General features: G+C 43.0%; 1 protein-coding gene across 1 annotated transcript in view; it reads left to right on the top strand.

Moving 5' to 3' along the window:
* The window catches only part of TMPRSS15 (transmembrane serine protease 15), a 109,068-nt gene that overhangs the window by 69,705 nt on the left and 20,285 nt on the right, over positions 1-19,078 (top strand). The window contains exons 17-18 of the mRNA XM_014519606.1: positions 2,103-2,213; positions 4,966-5,098. Of these exons, the coding sequence (XP_014375092.1) occupies positions 2,103-2,213; positions 4,966-5,098 (244 nt within the window). The remainder of the gene's footprint in view (positions 1-2,102; positions 2,214-4,965; positions 5,099-19,078) is intronic.

The following is a 19,078-nucleotide window of genomic DNA, read 5'->3' as shown; positions in this document are numbered from 1 at the left end:
TACAGGTAGCAAAATTAGGGATAAAAGCACCACTCCTGGATAACTAGATCTTTTGAAAATCTGTCTGTAAGTGTCTCAGTGTAAGCTACTGAAAAAAGAGTTGTACTGAAATATGGACAGCACTCCTTTATCACAACAAATTTTGAGGCTTCAGAATTTGTTTTTGTTTCACATGGGAATGAAAGCAATATCTCTTGAATGTTTTGTGAAAAGAAATTTTGTAAAACTATCCATTTTCCACTTAGAAAGATCTATTTTTTGCTACTGGCTCCATTCTGTCATCAGAAGTGACCAGAGCACCCTGGACCTCAACAGTTGACCAGAAAAAAATATCACCAAAGTCATACATCTCCATGAAATGTTTTGACCTATGTAAAACAGCATATTTTGATAATAGTACATCTCATCAAGAATATTCTTAGCAACCTGGACATTGAGCGGCTTTGAGTGTCTTCTCCTTATTGTGCTGCTTAAATGAGAGCTGAGCTCTTTTGAAAAATCTAGGCCCAACTATAGGTTTTGAGCTCTTAAAAATCTGGTTCAAGGAGCCCCTTGATAGCCCATCAACTGACATGGGGTTCTAGCCACATCAGTGTACCACTTGCCACCAACTAGGGTGGCCATCATAGAGGACATTCTGGTTTTCTGCTACTCTGTCTGGTATTCTGCTACTTGGGAGGCACCAGATCGCCATTCCCACCAACATGAGCCTTGTCAGCTGTGGGGTTGGTGGTAGGGTCGCCATCAGTCTGGTTGTCCTGTATTGATATGAAACCCGATGCCTTTATGTCCTCTATTTTTCTCTTTAAGAGAAAAATAGTTCCCGTAGAGGAAAGAGGACAACCAGACTGATGGCCACCCTACCACCAACCCCACAGCTGACAAGGTTCACGTTGGTAGGTATGGATGACTGGTGCCTCCCGAGTCTGGGGGGCACCAGATCAGTGACTGGGGGGGAGGGTCCCCCATGGCCCCAGCACTGATCACCAACTCCAAAAATCACCAGTGGTGAAACCAAATGTGCACTTCCATTGGCCCTTCCCATTTCACAGCTGGCATTTCCAGGGAGTGCATGGGCAATCTCAGTGGGTGCATGTGGGACCCTATGGATTGCCAATGTTGGTGGGAGTGTTTCCAGTGCTGCCCCCACTGTGAACCTCATCAACTGCATGGCTCACAGCACAGAGAATGCTGCTCCTGCTGCTGCTGTGAGCCTCATTGGCTGTAGGGCTTGCAGTGATGGCAGCATTGTTGGTTGTGGGGCTCACAGCAGGGTTTTCCTCACTGCTGCTATGAACCCTGCACCTCACAAGGCTTGTAGCGGTGGCAACATCCTGCCCTTTGTCATGGCTTCAAGCCCCACACCTCACGAGGCTCACAGCATCTGCAGCATTCTCCCCCATTGCCCCTGTCATGAACCCTGTCAGGGACCACAATCCCAGGCTCCCTCTTCACTGGTGATAAGGTGTGATAGGATCTAATGTGCAATCCCACAATTGCACCTCTGTCATGCACGTGTGGCATGGCAGGAGACACAATTGTGTGGATCGTCTGTTAGATCCCATTGTGCCTTTATTTACATGCATAGAGGGGCCCTTAAGATGCCTACCTTGTGATATGTTAGAGACCTTTTAAAAAAAAAATACTAAGAATCTAGATGCAAAATTACAAGTTATTTTTTAATATTTTAGGATGAAATCCAAGGCACGCTAAAAGTTAATGGGAGGTTTGTCCTTGACTTCACTGGAACCAGGATTACACCTGTGGGTTTTATCTTTATATAAATTGTTACACTCAAAGCCAACTCAGAAGCTACTCAGAATTAACAGAATGCTAGAAATGCTAGAAAGTAAACACTGTTATCAACAGCAATATACTTCACATTGCAACACTGTTAATTGCTTCCCCTTCATTAACTTTTATTTATATATTATGTTATTTTGCAATGTATGTATATTTATATATACATATATTCTAATGGCAGTAGGATACTAGTAAAGAGTCCTTTTTTTTTCCCTCCATTGGGTTGGAAGATCTGTGTGGAAGACCAGGCTCGCACTGGAATAACAGTTTTGTTTTCTTTGCTGATAAAACTATTTTAGAGACCTGTGGACACAATGATTATCACTGTGGAAGTGGGGAATGTATTCCACTAGCCAACCTCTGTGACAGACTCAAGCAATGTAAAGATGGATCCGATGAAGCAGAGTGTGGTAAGTCTCCCTTAAATGCAAAACCTGTCCATGTATTTTTCAATAATAATGACTTTTATGTTTGATTTAAGGAAACAAAAGAAAGGTTGAAATATAAAGAGCTAGACCCTCCACTGTTTTAAATTGACCCAGCTCTTAATGACACGGTGAAGCTGTGGTGATTTATACAAGTTTAGGATCTGGCTCAAGGTCTCTGTCAGAGACAGTAAAGAAAGTGACTCACTCCAAAACTTTATATCTGAACAAGAAGGTATCCCTGCAAAATGCAGGGAGATGTCTCTAAATTTAAAGGTGCAGGCTACTTAAAACAGTTTAAGAGCATAACTCTTAAATTGAAGAGTGAAGTCAGCAGTATTAGCAAAAACATGACTCCTTTAAAAATAATTCTCTTGCTGTTGAAAACTCCAAAATGATTAGTGCTTGTAAACCCATGCCCCAAAATCTAGCACTTCCATGACTGCCTCGACTCCAGCTTCTTTAAGAGAACAAAGGAGAGGACAGCTGTGGGAGCAGAAATTGGACCAGCTTTTCAGAGCTGCTCACAAAGTATGTGCAAGTTACTATGGCAAGGGAAGCAACAGCTGCTGTGACTCCACTATCTGTGAAGCTCCTGTTTACTTCAGCAGCCATAATGTGCATATATGCAAACATGGGCAGATCTAGGATTTTGAAAAGGGGGCGCAGATGGTTGTGCATTATCCCATGTAGTACAACATATACTTTTCTCTGGGTAAAAAGGAATTAGAAGCTTTAATAATCTTTAATAAGGGAGCTAGGACTCTCTTATTCACAGATTCACAGACGTTTGGGGCTAAAGGGAGCTCATGAGATCATTGGGGCAGTTTAAGATCAAATTAAAAACAAATACAACTTTACTGGAATAAGTTGGAAGCAGTCTGCAGGGTTAAGTAAGAAATGTGTTACCAGAAGCAGCCAACAGCCAGAAAGGCTAGCTTAATTAGTGGAACATGAAGACTATTAAATAGGAGAGACGGTAATTACCACCTGTGGAATGAGGAGTTTAGAAGAATTCACATGGCTTTTAATGAGCCATTTATTAAGGAAGTAATAAACTAGAAGCGCAGTATCTAAGGCACATTAATGAACATGTAGATGCACCCAATGCTGAAAAGGGGGCGCAGATGGTTGTGCATTATCCCATGTAGTACAACATATACTTTTCTCTGGGTAAAAAGGAATTAGAAGCTTTAATAATCTTTAATAAGGGAGCTAGGACTCTCTTATTCACAGATTCACAGACGTTTGGGGCTAAAGGGAGCTCATGAGATCATTGGGGCAGTTTAAGATCAAATTAAAAACAAATACAACTTTACTGGAATAAGTTGGAAGCAGTCTGCAGGGTTAAGTAAGAAATGTGTTACCAGAAGCAGCCAACAGCCAGAAAGGCTAGCTTAATTAGTGGAACATGAAGACTATTAAATAGGAGAGACGGTAATTACCACCTGTGGAATGAGGAGTTTAGAAGAATTCACATGGCTTTTAATGAGCCATTTATTAAGGAAGTAATAAACTAGAAGCGCAGTATCTAAGGCACATTAATGAACATGTAGATGCACCCAATGCTGTCTGACTAGAAATGCTGCTGCCACTGCCAAGTTATTAACTTTGTGTGGAGAAGGAATGAAAGGGAGGTGCAACTGGATCTGCTCCTGTATCTAAAAGCAAACATTAACTTTTCTGTTTTAGCTTGTTATTTTTGATGGTGAGAATATTATATATTAAAAATAGTTTTTTTTATTTAGTTTAATATTAGTTTAGCTTAGTATTATATATTAAATATTAGCTTAGGTTAGTTTAATATTGTATATTAAAATAATATAATTTATAATAAAAATAAAAACTATATTAAAGTATCTTACAGCAAAAGCTGTGAATATAATTATTTAACAAAGAATAGATGAAACAGATTTTTAAAACATTTTTAATGTAGGCATTTTAAAAATATGGCTAAGGTAATCTCTGTCTGGTATTCTGTACTTGATTCCAAAGATTTTTTTGCCATAACTTGTTCTAATACCATGTACTAGAATATGTAATTTAATTTGAGATAAACTGTTTCTAGTTAAAAAAAACAAACAAAAACCCTAATGCAAAAATTGGCTTCAATATTAGTCTGCACCTCTAATAATGAGGTAAATGATTAAGTGACTGTCTCCTCTTCAAATTGCTTTTTATAATGTTTCCAAATATTTTTTTCTGAATGTTTTCTTCTTCAAAAAGCTTTGATATTTTGTCTTTCTTAGTCAAGATTTGTGGCAAAGCAAATGACAAAATGATAGCATTTCCCACAAGATGAAAACTTCAGTTTTCAGTCAGCTACTCTTTTTATGGTAATCACCAGTCTGGTTACAGTGACACTTTGGTAGCTAAGTCCTTGCATCATGATTTGAAATAAGGTACTGCTGGCTGAAAAAAAACCTGAAAAGAGGTTGGTTGAAATCTGGGCTTATATCAATTGAACAGCTGTCATTGATGAGGCTTTGGCAGTAATTTTGTTGGACACTGTCTCCCTTCCTCCTGCCCCCGGGATTAGAAATGCAGGAAGATGTGTCAGTAACAGGTTTGCCATCATTGGGCTATATCATCTTTATGGCACATATTTCCTCTCTGCTGCAAGACCAAGTAACTTAGAGCTCTGTGGTCTAGCACTAATGTATCTAGTCTGTTGTCTGCATTATATTTCCAGTACTTTAGCCTAGCTGATAATTCATATGTCTGTTTTTGTCCATAGTACGTCTGTTTAATGGTTCTTTAAGTGTCAATGGGTTGGTACAATTCAGGATTGAGAATAAATGGCATCTAGTATGTGCAGATTACTGGACTGAGCAGATTTCAAACAATGTCTGCCAACTGCTAGGACTAGGGTAAGTACTATTATTCATTGCCTTTGTCAGTAACTCATTAACACATCTATTGAATGTAGAATGCATTTATGTTTTTCTCTTCAGCTTGACCAACCAAAATATTGGGGGGAAAATAAAAAGAATGTGCCCAGCTGAAAAACTGCAGTATTTTGTCCATTCATCCTATTCCTCAAACAGCATAGTGCCAGTTTCTGTGGCACATACCTTTGAAAGATTTACAGGAATGAGGGTGCCTGTTTGAATAAACTGATTGGTTATGCATAAGAATCACTCCCAGGACTATCACTTTTATGATGATTCCAGAAATAATGTGTTAGCAAACAGTAGTCTTCATTATTCAACTGTCATACCCATGTTCATTTCACATAAATTGCAGACAATTATTTGGTATTGCACACCTGGCCTGACAGTTCTAGTTGTCATTTGACCTTATTGTACCACTTCAGACGAGAAACTGAACTTCTTTTGAGGCTTGGAAAATAATTTACTACTAAAAAATGACACTACCCTTTTATTAGCTGAATAAATGTATGGAAAAGCCAAAATACTGCAACAAAGGCTTCCATAGATTCATAGATGCTACAGTTGGAAGGGACCTCAAAGGATAATCAAGTCCAACCCCCTGCCAGTGGCAGGAAAAAGTGCTAGGGTCATGTAACCCCAGCCAGGTGCTTGTCCAGTCTCCTCTTGAAAACCTTGAAGGTAGGGGAGAGCACCACCTCCCTTGGAAGCCCATTCCAGATTCTGGCAACCCTCACCGTGAAGAAGTCATAATGTCCAACCTAAAGCTACTCTCCATCAGCTTGTGGCCGTTGTTTCTGGTTATTCCAAGGGGTGCTCTGGTAAACAGAGCATCTCCTATTCCATGCTGCCCTTTCCCTCCCCCTGCCCCCGCAGTGAATTTGTATACTGCCACAAGATCCCCCCTCAGCCTTCTCTTGAGGAGGCTGAAAAGGTCCAGGTCCCTCAGTCTTTCCTCATAAGGCCTTCCCTGCAGGCCTCTAACCATACAAGTGGCCCTCATCTGGACCATCTCACAGCTATCCACATCCTTCTTGAATTATGGTGCCCAGAATTGGATGCAGTACTCTAGCTGTGGCCTGACCAGTGCTGCATAGAGGCGGAGCATCACCTCTCTGGACCTGTTTGTGACCCACCTACTAATGCATGACAAAGTGTGGTTAGCTCTGCTAATTACTTTGTCACATTAACGACTCATTCATTTGAAGTCAACAACAACTCAGATCTCTTTCTGCCACTGTGCTGTTGACAAGGTCATCCCCCAGCCTATAGGTGTGCTGGTGATTCCCTCTCCCTAGGTGCAGCACCTTGCACTTGTCCTTGTTGAACTGCATCCTATTGTTTTCTGCCCACTTCTCTAACCTGTCCAGGTCTGCCTGGATTTGGATTCTTTCAATCAGTGTATTTGCTTCACCCCATAGTTTGGTATCATCTGCGAATTTGGACAGAGTGCTTTCCACACCCTCATCCAGGTCGCTGATGAAGATATTGAACAGCACTGGCCCAAGGACCAAGCCTTGGGGGACTCCACTGCCCACATCTTTCAAGGTCGATACCCACCCATCCACCATCACTCTCTGGGTATGACCCTTAAGCCAATTTGCCACCCACGTGACTGTGTTAATCGTCTATGGCACAGCCGCTCAATTTGTTATAAGAATAGGATGGGATACTGTGTCAAAGGCCTTTTTAAAGTCCAAGCAGATGACATCTATCTCGACTCTTGCATCTAAGCATTTAGTGACTTGGTCATAGAAAGAAACAAAGTTAGTCAGGCAGGATCTACCTGCTATGAACCCATGCTGGTTGCCCTTCAGCATATTACCCACTGGATGCCTACAAATTGATCCTTGATAATTTTTTCAAGAATTTTCCCAAGGATAGAGGTGAGACTAATTGATCTATAGTTACCCTGATCCTCCTTCCTCCCCTTCTTGAAAATAGGAACCACATTGGCACTTTTCCAGTCCTCAGGGACCTTACCTGGGTACTATGAGTGCTCAAACAGTCGTACCAGTGGCTCTTCTATGACACTGGCTAATTCTTTCATCACCCTTGGGTGGAGCTTATCTGGTCCCACTGATTTAAACACATCCAGCCCCTCCAAGTGTCCCTTTACTAGGTTGGCACTGACAGTTGGTAGGCTGATGTTTCTCCTGCTTCTGTCAGTAATGCATTTGGGAGATTTGTCTAGATCTGAGTTCAAGAATACAGAGGGGAAAAAACTCATTGAAGAGCTCTGCTTTGTCCCTCCTATCTATCACCAGCTGCCCTTGTCTAACCTGTAGGGGTCCTATGCTGCCCTGCTCCTTCTTTTTGCTCCCTGTATACCAAAAGAAGGACTTTTTGTTGTCCTTAATTTTTGTCACCAGCCTGAGTTCTAATGCTGCTTTGGCCTTCCTAACTGATTCCCTGCAAAAGCAAGTATACTCCTTGGTAGCTACCCCCTGCCTCCACAGCATGTATTCCCCTTTTTTGCCCTTAGGCTTTCCTGGATTTCCCTGTTTATCCAGGAGGGTTTCTTGGCCCCTTTGCCCCCTTTTCTATGCAGTAGGATTGCTTCCTTCTGTGCCCGAAGGATTACTTCCTTGAGGAACGACCACCCTTCCTGGACCCCCATTTTGTCAATGCTCTTGAGCTTTAATGACCCACTACCTAATCTCCTACATACCCTGAAGTTAGACTTTCTGAAGTCTAGGACTTCTGCCCTGCTGGTTACTTTTCCCACCTTTGCCAGATAGTGAATTCAATCAATTGATGGTCCCTATCCCCTAGGTTGCCTTGTACCTGCAGATCCTCCACCAAGTTGTCCCCTGTAGCCAGCACCAGGTCCAGCAAGGTGTTCCCCCAAGTGGGATCATATACCTCCTGCATCAGGTGGAGATCCTGTATGCAGATTAAGAACCTGTGTGAGCAATTAGTTCTGGATTACTGATCCTCCCACGACATGTCAGGGTAGTTTAGGTCACCCACAACAATCATATCTCTTGACCGTACGGCCTCTGAGAGCTGCCTAGAGAATTCCAGGTCTAGCTCATCCTCCTGGTGTGGCAGTCTATAGTAGATCCCCACTACCAAGTCCATTTCCCCTCGAGCCCCTTGTATCCTAAACCACAGTACCTCAGTTTGGCCCTCCTCTGATTTCATCATGATTATAGATGTATATTGCTCCTTAACATAGGGAGCAACACACACACACCTTTTTTTTTCCCCCCCACTATCCCATCTGTACAACCTATAACCTTCAATGCCTACAGCCCAGTTGTGAATAGGGTCCCACTAGGTTTCAATTACCCTAACCAGGTCGAAGTTGTTGCTTGCAAGCAGGAGTTCAAGTTCCTCCTGCTTGTTCCCCATGACACATTAGTGTAGAGACATTTAAGCCCCCCAGTGAGTGCCCTTGGTACCCCCTTGTCCTGATGTCTGTCAGGCCCCTTAGTACTTACCTGGGCTGATCCATCGCATAGCTCATGGTTCTCAATGTTCATTACCTAACTGAAACCACAAATTTCTGGAAATCGCACTAAAGAGCTTTGTCTCATTGATATTCCCAACCTCATTTTCTCACCACAGAGACCTGACTAAGTCTCTGAATGTTTGTGTATGATAATTACTGACCTGGGCCACCACAAATTATTGATCTGGGCCTCCTGGGCTTACTTATTCAAATATGTCTTATTTCATCTATCCAAAACCAGCTTCTTTATAAACCACTTGTCCTGAGGGTGAAAGAATCAAATCTTATATCTTTTTCTGTGTGGGATATTGATAAGTTTATTACAGGGTTATATAAGAGAGCATTCAGCACATTATGAAACATTAGAATATTCAATAAAGCTGTACAAACTACATGAAATCCCTAAGATCCTTCTGCAAAATATAGGTAAAATGCAATTCCAGCAATTTTAGAAGAACCCCCAAATATATAGAGAACCTCAGATGTTAAAAAAAATAAAATGGGAAAAGCAAGGATCTTTTAGGGTGGCATCTTTCATTGGATCAAATATAGTTGGTCACCCTAAGAAATCCTTGCCCCTCACAATTTCTGGACTATCATGGCTACAACATCAATCTTACACTGCCTAAACTTTGTTGTTTTTTGTTTGTTTGTGTTGGGGGGGGGGCTGGGGGGTTGCCTTTTCAGGTCACTTTGAATTATTTTACATATTCTGTTGTAAAAAAAAAAATGTTTTAAAGTTCTAAACTTCCCTTGCTGCAACTTGAGACCATTGCTCCTTGTTGTGTCATCTGCCACCACTGAGAACAGTCTAGCTCCATCCTCTTTTGAACCCCACTTCAGGGAGTTGAAGGCTGCTATTAAATCCCTCTCAGTCTTCTCTTCTCTAGACTAAATAAGCCCAATTTCCTCAGCCTCTCATAAGTCATATATGCTCCAGCTCTGCCTCACCATTTTTTTTTGCCCTCCAGTTGATTCTCTTCAATTTGTCTACATCCTTTCTGTAACTGGGGGGGGCAAAATTGAAAACAGTTCTCTAGATGTGGCCTCACCAGTGCTGAATAGAGGGGAATAATTACTTTCTTGGACCTACTGGCAACACTCCTAACATTGCAGCCCAGTATGCCGTTGGCCTTCTTTGCAACAAGGGCTGGCTCAAATTCAGCTTATTGTCCACTGTAACCCCCCCAGGTCCTTTTCTGCAGAGCTGTTGCCCAGCCAGTCAGCCTCCAGTCTGTACCAGTGCATGGGATTGTTCTGTCCTAAATGCAGGACTTTGCACTTGTCCTTGTTGAACTTCATGAAATTTATTTTGGCCTAATCCTCTAATTGTTTTAGGTCACTCTGAATCCTAGCCCTACCCTCCAGCATATTTTCTACTCCCCCGGCTCCACCTCCCCCAGCTTGGTGTCATCTGCAAACTTGCTGAGGGTGCACTTTATGCTGCCTTCCAGATCATTGATGAAGACATTAAACAAAAACAGCCCCAGGATCAACTCCTGGGGCACTCCACTTGATACTTGCTGCCATCTAGACTTTGAGCCATTGATTATTGATTACCCTCTGAGCTGAACACTCCAACCAGTTTTCTATCCATTTTACAATCCATTCATCTAGTCCATACTTCCTTAGCTTGCCTGCGAGAATGTTGTGGGAGACTATATCAAAAGCCTTGCTAAAATTGAGGTATACCAGATCCACTGGTCTCCCCACATCCATAGAGTCAGTCATCTCATCATAGAAGGTAATCAAGTTGGTCAGGCATGACTTGCCCTTGGTGAATCCATGCTGACTGTTCCTAATCACCTTCTTCTCCTCCAAGTGCTTTGAGATTAATTCTTTGAGGAGCTGCTCCATGATTTTTCCAGAGACTGAGGTAAGGCAGACTGGTTGGTAGTTCCCTGGATCCCCCTTTTCCCCTTTTTTAGATATGGGTACTATGTTTTCCAGAATCTCCTAGATGAAGCAGTAACACAGGCAGGAGAGAAGAAGCTGGTAACAGCAGAAGGGTTTTGCAAACCTGTTGCCACTGGGGATATCTTCCATCTCACCCTTTCCCCAGCTGTGCCACAGCAGCTGAAAAGATAAGAGTGGAAATAGACCTTTAGATACAGCATTTCCAAGTATTCTGTGTGCAGCTCAGATAGGGAAAATAGGTAGCCTTATAAATTTATCCCTTTAAGAAAATCAATGTAAATTTTGGGCAGGGAAACAAAAATGCAGTGCAAGATGAGGTAAACATCTCTAGTTACCCTATAATGAAGAGTAGGGTAAGCCTGAAAATTTTCTGTTAATGTGGCATTTCAGCCCTACTAGTCAGCTTGATAATGGGTTGAGAAGCTTCTGATGAATAAGAGCACTTAAATATGGTGCATAGATTTACCTGTGCATGTAAACAGAAACACGTGGAGAGAGGGGCAGCTGGAGCGCCAGCATTAAGAGTAATGGAGTAAAGAAAATGCCAGTGGTGCACTTTGAAATAAAACACATTTCATGCGCATCAGTTTGAAGTGCCTTGCCTCCATTTTCTCAGCATGAGGATGCGCTGCACTGCTGATGCACGTGATACGTAGGAACTTTTAATTAGCACCATACGCTAATTAAAAGTGCCCAGCACCACATTGGAAATGCATGTAAAAATGTCTTTAATTCCCACTGATTACAGCAGGAACTAGGCATTGTTGGATCAAAGTGACCAAACCGCTCAGCACATTAGGTCAAGGAGGTCTGTTTGAGGCAGCACTCAAAAGTAATGGTGAGTTCCTTCCCACTATGAAGCACATTGCAATAATGCTACAGCCTCCTCCACCCTTGATAATTACCAGCTTCAACTAATCCATCATTATACTGGATATTTATATTTAATCTCTTTCTTTTTACATATTCATTAACTCCTAATTTCCCTGTTAAGTCTCCTCCCCTGCCACTACAAGATTTTTGCCAGTTTAAACCAAAAGCTCCTAGTTACATACTTGCTTTCTGTCATTTTGCTCTTTGATAGTAGATGCTTGCTTGCAGTTTCTTATGCATATGCTTGTGCTAAGCTCTCAAAGGCTGTTCCCCCTCCCCGCCCCCGGTCCTACTCCCCAGAGAGTTGGGGGTGAGGCTGGAGCACTGAGCTGGGGAAGGGGGATTTAACCCCTCTTCCCTGGCCCCAGACCCCATCCAGAGTTTCCCTAGCAGGCAGTCCCTCTCAGGATGATCTCCACCCCCGGCCCCCAGCACCCCAAGCATATCCAGCTGTGGTCTCCATCCCAACCCCTTGTCAGTCAGCCCTCACTGCTCTGGCTAGGGGGCAGAAGACTAGGGCCAACCCTGCTCTCTAGACCAGACAGAACAGCCCAGCCCAGGGATGCAAAGCATCCTGGGATGCTGGAAGACTTTGATTTAACTTGAACTAGGAAGGAGTCTGGGACAGAAGTTTCATTATCTGGTTTGACCTAAATTAGTTACTAGGTTTATAGTAAACAAGTTTCAGCCATTTTGAAACTGGTTTATGTGCACTGAACTTCTGTTTTATTATAGGTTTTAACCAGTTTCTGATCACTCAAACTGGTTTATGTGTAACTTCTGTCCCTAGCCCTAGAGAGTTTGAGAACCATTTTTGGCGATTACCAAAAAAATCTGTGTTTTGTGAATTTTGTTTTGATCATTCATTTCAGATAGCTTATATTTTGTAATTGCTCTTATTGACTAATGCCTTTTAAAAGGCCATAAAACCTCAGGAATAGCAATAACCTACTTTATGTGATCTGCTTGTGGCTTGTTGGAAGTGAACAGCAGTGGTGCTGATTACAGCTCTGTTAGGAAAGCTGAAGGCTAAGGGGGAAGAACTATTTCTTCAGTTGTAAGAAGATAGTTGGCAGGAAATGAAAAAAAATTGTTGGTAGGAAAAAATATTTTTAGATTTCTAAAGTGATATTGCAGATTAGGGACATATAAAAATGTGTATTTAACAGTGTAGAAAGAAAGGAAGATAGAAGCCAAAAGTAGCATTCTGTTTAAAGCAGGATTGTCTTTGTATAAATGTAAGCTTTAGTAATCAAGGTCTATTGGGAAACTTGGATCCCACACACACGAACTTTTTGCTTGATGAAAAAAACCAATAACTGATGAAATTGGAAAAGTCTGGCCTTTATGGGGAGGAAAAAGTCAATCAGAGGACAGTGGTCACATCTAATTACCCTGATTGTGACCACAGGACAGTTTTTCCTTAGCAGCAAACTGCAAAGTAAAAAGAAGTTGAACAGTTTCTTGTCCCTATACAAGCAACTCAGTTCATTTCCTGTATCATTCCTGTGGTTTGAGAAGAGATTCACTCTTATTCCACAGCAAACTCTCACTGTCAGCTCATCTTAATTAAACTCTGACATCCACCTCAAAGCTTTTTGTGGGTCCTGATTCTGGTTAAATATCTCAGTAAAATGTCACCGATAGATTGATTCATAAAATTAGAGATGTAAAAATTTAGCCATTTTATCTGCCCACCTTCCAGTGCTGAATTGTTCCCTACGCTGTATTTTTGTTGCTTGTTATAGTCTATTTTTAGGTCCTGGGTGGAAGATGTTCTCATCTGCTTCATAAGGCTATTCCATAGTCTATTTTAATTATAGTTCAGATATGTCAATGTCTGTCATATGTTTTCATGTATTTTAATACTTACACAATGTTTACAGCAAGATCTGCTGAGTCCTGCTCCCATTAAATATTGAAGTAAATAACATTTGTCTTCTCACCTGCAACCCAGTGATTACAAAGTTAAATTTAATTTGAGCCAGCAGAAAGTAGATTCCATGAGAGTGAAGACTCAGCAGGAGTTGTTGGGGTTTTTTTTTCAAAAACTGAAGGAATATTAAAATTCAAGATTTTCAGTACAATTTATAACTTAAATTCTGGCCTCTCTTATGCTCTGTGCAATTGCATTGACTCCATTGCCAACCACCGAATAACAAACACTATTCCCTAGCAGTTCTTCAGTTTTTAATAGATATCACTCATCCAGGTAATAGCCAAGTGAAATCCTTAGTTTGTGATCTATGATACTAGGCCAGCCAAAAAGGGATGACTGCAGATGCCTTTGTGATGAACTTCTGAAATAAAAGGATTAAGGAAAACATATGGCTAGAAACACAGGGCCTTATATTTAATCACGGGATGAGGAAAGGTGTGCAGGTTTTGCCTCAACTATTACTGACAAAAGATATCAGGTAACTGCATGCACAGATCATGACAGTAGTTTTCACGTGTAATCATTTTTGCGTATAAGTGTAACTGTGTGTTTAAATATGCAGTTGCACACCAACTTATTTTAAAGAAAATTTCATCAGCTAAGTATAGACATTCAAAAAGCCCAAGGTGGAACCCATTCAATCTACCCAGGTTACTCAGACCTTCATAGATTGAATCAGGAGTGAACAGAAGGCACATTTACTCATAGGTGGGGGTGGGGAGCAAGCAGATGCCAGCACTGACTAGGCCAGAAGGCAGAGTGTGCACTCTTATGCCTCTCAGCTAGGCCTCTTTCCTCAGCCATGCCCCCCTCCCACCAGCAGCCTTGTCAGTGCAGGAGGACACCATCCCAACTGTGCTTTCTTGGGTGGAGCGGGGTGGCTGGGCTGGGGGTCCTCTGCTCTCCCACCCCACTGATGCTGCCTGGCTCACCTGACAGTCCAAATGGCTCTCAGCCCCACTCCTATCTAAGAAAATAGTTGGCAGAAAATGGAAGAAAATAGTTGGTAGGAAAAAAATATTTTTTCCCGTGTCATCAGAGCTGGGTGGCTTGGGAGGTCTGCTCAACTCTGCCTCCTGCTGCTGCCAAACTTGGCCTATATGGGCAGGCAGGAGTTGGGGCTGAGAGCCATGCCAGGACTGTCAGCTGAGCATTGGGGACAGAGTGGAGTGGGAAAGCAGAAACTCCCACCCTGTGGGCCAAGCCCTCCCAGCCCTGAGCAAGCACAGCTGGAGCGGTGGGGGAGATCCTGTGCTCCCTCACCCTTCACCTCCCCCCACCTCCCCACACCCAGCTTGGAGGAGGCTGTGGGGGGGAGGGGGGAGAACAATATTTTTTCCTACCAACTATTTTCTTCCCTTTCCTATCAACTATCTTCTCAGGAGCAGGGCTGAGAGCCATTTGGGCTGTCACCTGAGCTGGGCAGCATCAGGGGGGTGGGGGAGCAAAGGACCACCAGCCCACAGCCTGGCCCTGGTTCCCTCCCCACACACCCTCCTTCACCAGAGCTGCCTGGCTCAACTGCCAGTCCATGCAGCTCTCAACCCTGCTCTGGCCTGCCCCATGTCAGTTGCACTGGTTAGGGCAGGATGAAGGGTGGGGGAGTGCAGGCTCCACCCAACTGTGCTTGCTCAGGTCTGGGGAGGTTGGGGCCAGACCCGCGGGGCAAAGGCTTCTGCTCCCCCACCTTCTTCTACTCCCAATACTGAGCAGCTCAGTTGGCAGTCCTGCCGCAACTGTGTCCTGGCTCCTGCCTGCCTGCCTGGGTTGGCCAAATGGTGCAGCAGTGGGGGGTGGGGAGGAGCAGATCCTCCACCCTGTGGGCCTGGCCTCAGCCTTGCCTGACCTGAGCAAGCACAGCTGGGGGGAGCCTGTTCTCCCCAACTCTTCCCCCTACCCTGCCAGGCTTGGCTGGCATAGGCAGGCAGGACCAGGGCTGAGAGCTGTGTGGGTTGTCAGCCAAGCTGGGCAGTGTCAGGGGGTGCAGAACAGAGGCCCCTGCACCATGGTCCACCTCCCCCCTACCTCCTGGATCTGACAGAGCACAGCTGGGAGGGCCTGCATGGTGGGGGGTGGGGGTCTCTTTTTTCCTCCTCCCCACCCCACACTGCCACTGGCAGGTGCAAGCAGGACACAGGGCTGGGGACCAGAGGCTTTGTTGCCTTAGCAGGGTGACAGTAGGGCTGGCCCAGCTCCACAGAGGAGACAGCATGGGCATACATAGAATCATGGGATGCTGAAGAACAGCAAGGTAACTTGAGTCAGGAGGGGATCTAGAACAAAAGTTTGATAGACTGGTATAACTTAAATCACTTAAATCTGATACTACATCCATCCAGCTCTATCTTAAATTTGTTTTGGCCATTTTTAAACCAGTTTATGTGCACTGAACTTCTGTTGTGTTACAAGTTTAAATCAGCTTCCAGTCACATAAACCATTTGATATGTAATGTCTCTCCCTACCCATCATGTTTAGCTTTTTATGTCAGTTCCTTGACTCCTTTATTCCTTCTAACACATCATCTATAGAAGATGTTAAAACCTAAATAGTACTGTATTCAGTAGCTCTGGTTAGTATTTTGGTTTTAGAGTCCATGCCATAACAACAGATTTCTTACAACATTTTTTGTATAGACAATTTAATTAAATTCTCTGTTTTTTCTTTAGAAAGGAGTGGAAAATCTGGCTGAAACCACTAATTAATTACATATAGGCTATTAGACTACTATGATTTTCACTCACTGCTGACCTGTCAGTATTTATGCTCTGACATGGCTGTGAAATTCCTTGACTATTGTCTTTCCTTTATGACACCTATTCTGACTCATCTACAGTTTTGCTGCCAATATTACACTAAATTATATACTACAGAAGTAGCTGTGCTGCAGGCTCTGAAGGAAAGCAAATATTGGTTAAGTTCATGACTTCTTCCTGCCTGACCTCCTTGAGGACCTTTCTATCATCACTTTCTTTGTACCATTACTGTAGCACTTTCTTCAGTAAGTATGTGACTTGTAGTAATAGATTCATATAGTGTACAGCTCTCACTGCTAAAAGTGGGCAGTTACCTAGAATTATGCATTGAAGGAAAGAGAAAGAGGTGCATGTGGAATGATTTACCTTTGATTTTAATTGCTTATGTATTTGCTAGAGTCATTTACTGCTCAGCTTATGAACAGTGATATGCTATAACAGTCATGTAGCATAGTCTGATAGCTGGGCCAGAAAGTGCCATTTTCTACCTAATGGCTTATAAATCACACATGTGAATCATCTTGTCAATCAATATGCAGTAATGGTGTGTATCAGGTAAAAAGCAGAGTTGTCCATGGGTTCCTTCTGGTAATATTCTAATATAATAAAAGCCTTAGTCCAGCTGTTTGTCTGTGGGTCCATAACACTTTATTCATACTCTGATTGGTTGTCTTGGCAGCCAATCACAATCCTAACTGAAACAACCAATCTGAGTGCTCCAAGAGTGTTTTGGACAGGAGGCAGCGTCAGCACAGCAAAGCATCACCATGACCGGACGGTGGGGATGGAGGGGACGGAGTGTGGGGGCAAGGTCAGCATCACTGGCCTTCTCCTCACTGCCCCCTCCCCCAGCCTAACTCCCTGGAGGTGGTGGTGGCATGGGGTGCTGGCCAAGGGGTACAGAGGAGATTGCAAGGCAAGCTTCCACCACCCTCCCCTGCCCCTGTGGTGGTGCGGGATAGTGGGTGGCGGCAATCCATCCCCACCCCAGCCCCCCAGTCATTCCTGACAGGCAATTGGCTAGTAGTATTTATAAAGATATTTAATGCATTCTTGGAAAGAGCCTATGCCAAATATTCATTTTAGAAACAATGATGACTTCTTCCCCAGATAAGCCTTGGAACCGTACAGACCTGAAACAGCTCCAAAATAGATTCCTTTTTTTTTAACCTTTTATGGATTCAAAATGTATAGTGTTAATGAGAGGGAACTTTGAGAGAAATAGTTGCATATTAACCACGTACAGTGCAAGCAGGACCAGTGTTATGTTCTATGTTGTTGTTGTTGTTGATGCTCTGTTGTCTTGGTTAGAAATGTATTTACTCTTCCAGTGATGATAACTCCAGCTGAGCAGCTGCTGAACTGTGAAAGGTCACTTCCAACAGTCTTTTTGCACCCAAGAGCTCAACAAGAAATGCAGATTTAGACCTAAAATTAGCTATCACACTTGCAGTCCTTGTTGTTACTAGTGATGAGTGAAAGAAAAGGGACAACTTAATTTGGATTATAATTTTCAAATATGTCTAAGAAAGTGGGGCCCTCAATTCCCTGCTGAAAGTCTATGGAAGTTTGCTGCCAAACTCCATGAGAAGTGACTGACAAATTAATCTCTGACAGATTATATGGATTCCTAAAGTCATTTTGCATTACAGCAAATAGCTTGAAATGGCCAGTGCACAGTTCTGCCTGTGCAGAAAAAATTCCCTTTGGTGGGACCTGGCTGAGACCGCCAAGCTACCCCCAACACTTTTCAGATATGGGACCGAGGAAAAAATGAAGAGAAGAGGGCATGCCAGAGCTACTCTTCTCCACTGGCATAAATGAGGGCTACACAGGAGAACCTCCATCTCATACATGATAAAGCATCTGTGAATCTGAAAGCTATGCCCAGAACATTGCAGTCTCCACTGTGTTCAAATACTGCTCAAATATAGTTTTCAAATCAAGATCTCAGAGTCCCAGTTCAATTCTCAGTGCTGGCTATTAAACTTAATATCATTTGGAAAAAAATGATTCCAAACTCAGAACTATGTTGATTACCATCAGACGAGGACTGTTACTTCATCTTGAATTCACAGAGAAGTTTCAGTTGTTGGTGTCCAGCTCCTCTCAGGATCAGGTTTTATTTGGGTAACTGGCTAAGTAAACCAAGTGGATATTTGAGAGGCTTCATTCCAAGTCCCAGTTCTTATCTTTATTTGTAATTTGCTAACCTTCATGCAGATAATAGATGTGTGATTCCAAAAATAAATAAATAATAATTAAATTGTGAAATGGCTGTTCTGCATAGGCATTCACATATATATTAACAGGCAGACTGTGGTGCTAACCAGACTACTTGCTACTCACTATTTGCTACTGTTCTTCGTATTTATCATTCTCCAGATTAAAAAGTTTGTCATTGAAACAGGGAGAAGAGTAGAAACATTATTCTGTGACTCATGCACCACAGATAGGGATTACTCAAAGTGAACAGATTACAAGCAGCCCAGAAGCTAAAAACTGCTTATCATGTTGTCCATAGATATTTCACTTAATATACATTTGCTTAAGTATCAGTTGTTTGTGAACTGGAAAAAGCTTCATGTTACCCACCTGAAAATACAATCAGTTCTAGTCTTAGAACTGCCCTGTCTTACTCTGGGTACTTTTGTGTCCCCCAGTATTATAGTATTGGAGTGTGTCACAGCACTTAACGGTACTTAAGCTTATTACACTGCTATGGAATAGGTAGCACAGGGCATGTCTACCTGCAGCAGCCTGGGGGAGCTCTCAGTTCCCCATGGCTGCTGACCCAGGGGCTAGCAGGGATAACAGGGCCAAGAGACAGCTGTCTCCTGGTCATATACACATCGGGAGGGATCCTGATGTGCACAGGGCAGGAAAGCTGCTGCTGCAGAGCTTCCCCATCTGGGGCAGATCCCAGCCAGCTTCCAGATCCACAAAGACTCCTCTAGAACCTATTCCTCCCCCTCCCAGCTGTTTCCCAGCCCCGTGATACAATCCTGTCTCCCCCCCC

This window comes from Alligator sinensis, unplaced genomic scaffold (assembly GCF_000455745.1).
Source record: "Alligator sinensis unplaced genomic scaffold, ASM45574v1 scaffold486_1, whole genome shotgun sequence".
NCBI lineage: Eukaryota > Metazoa > Chordata > Crocodylia > Alligatoridae > Alligator > Alligator sinensis.
Note: the sequence above shows the minus strand (reverse complement) of the source record. Positions and strands in the feature narration are given on the sequence as shown.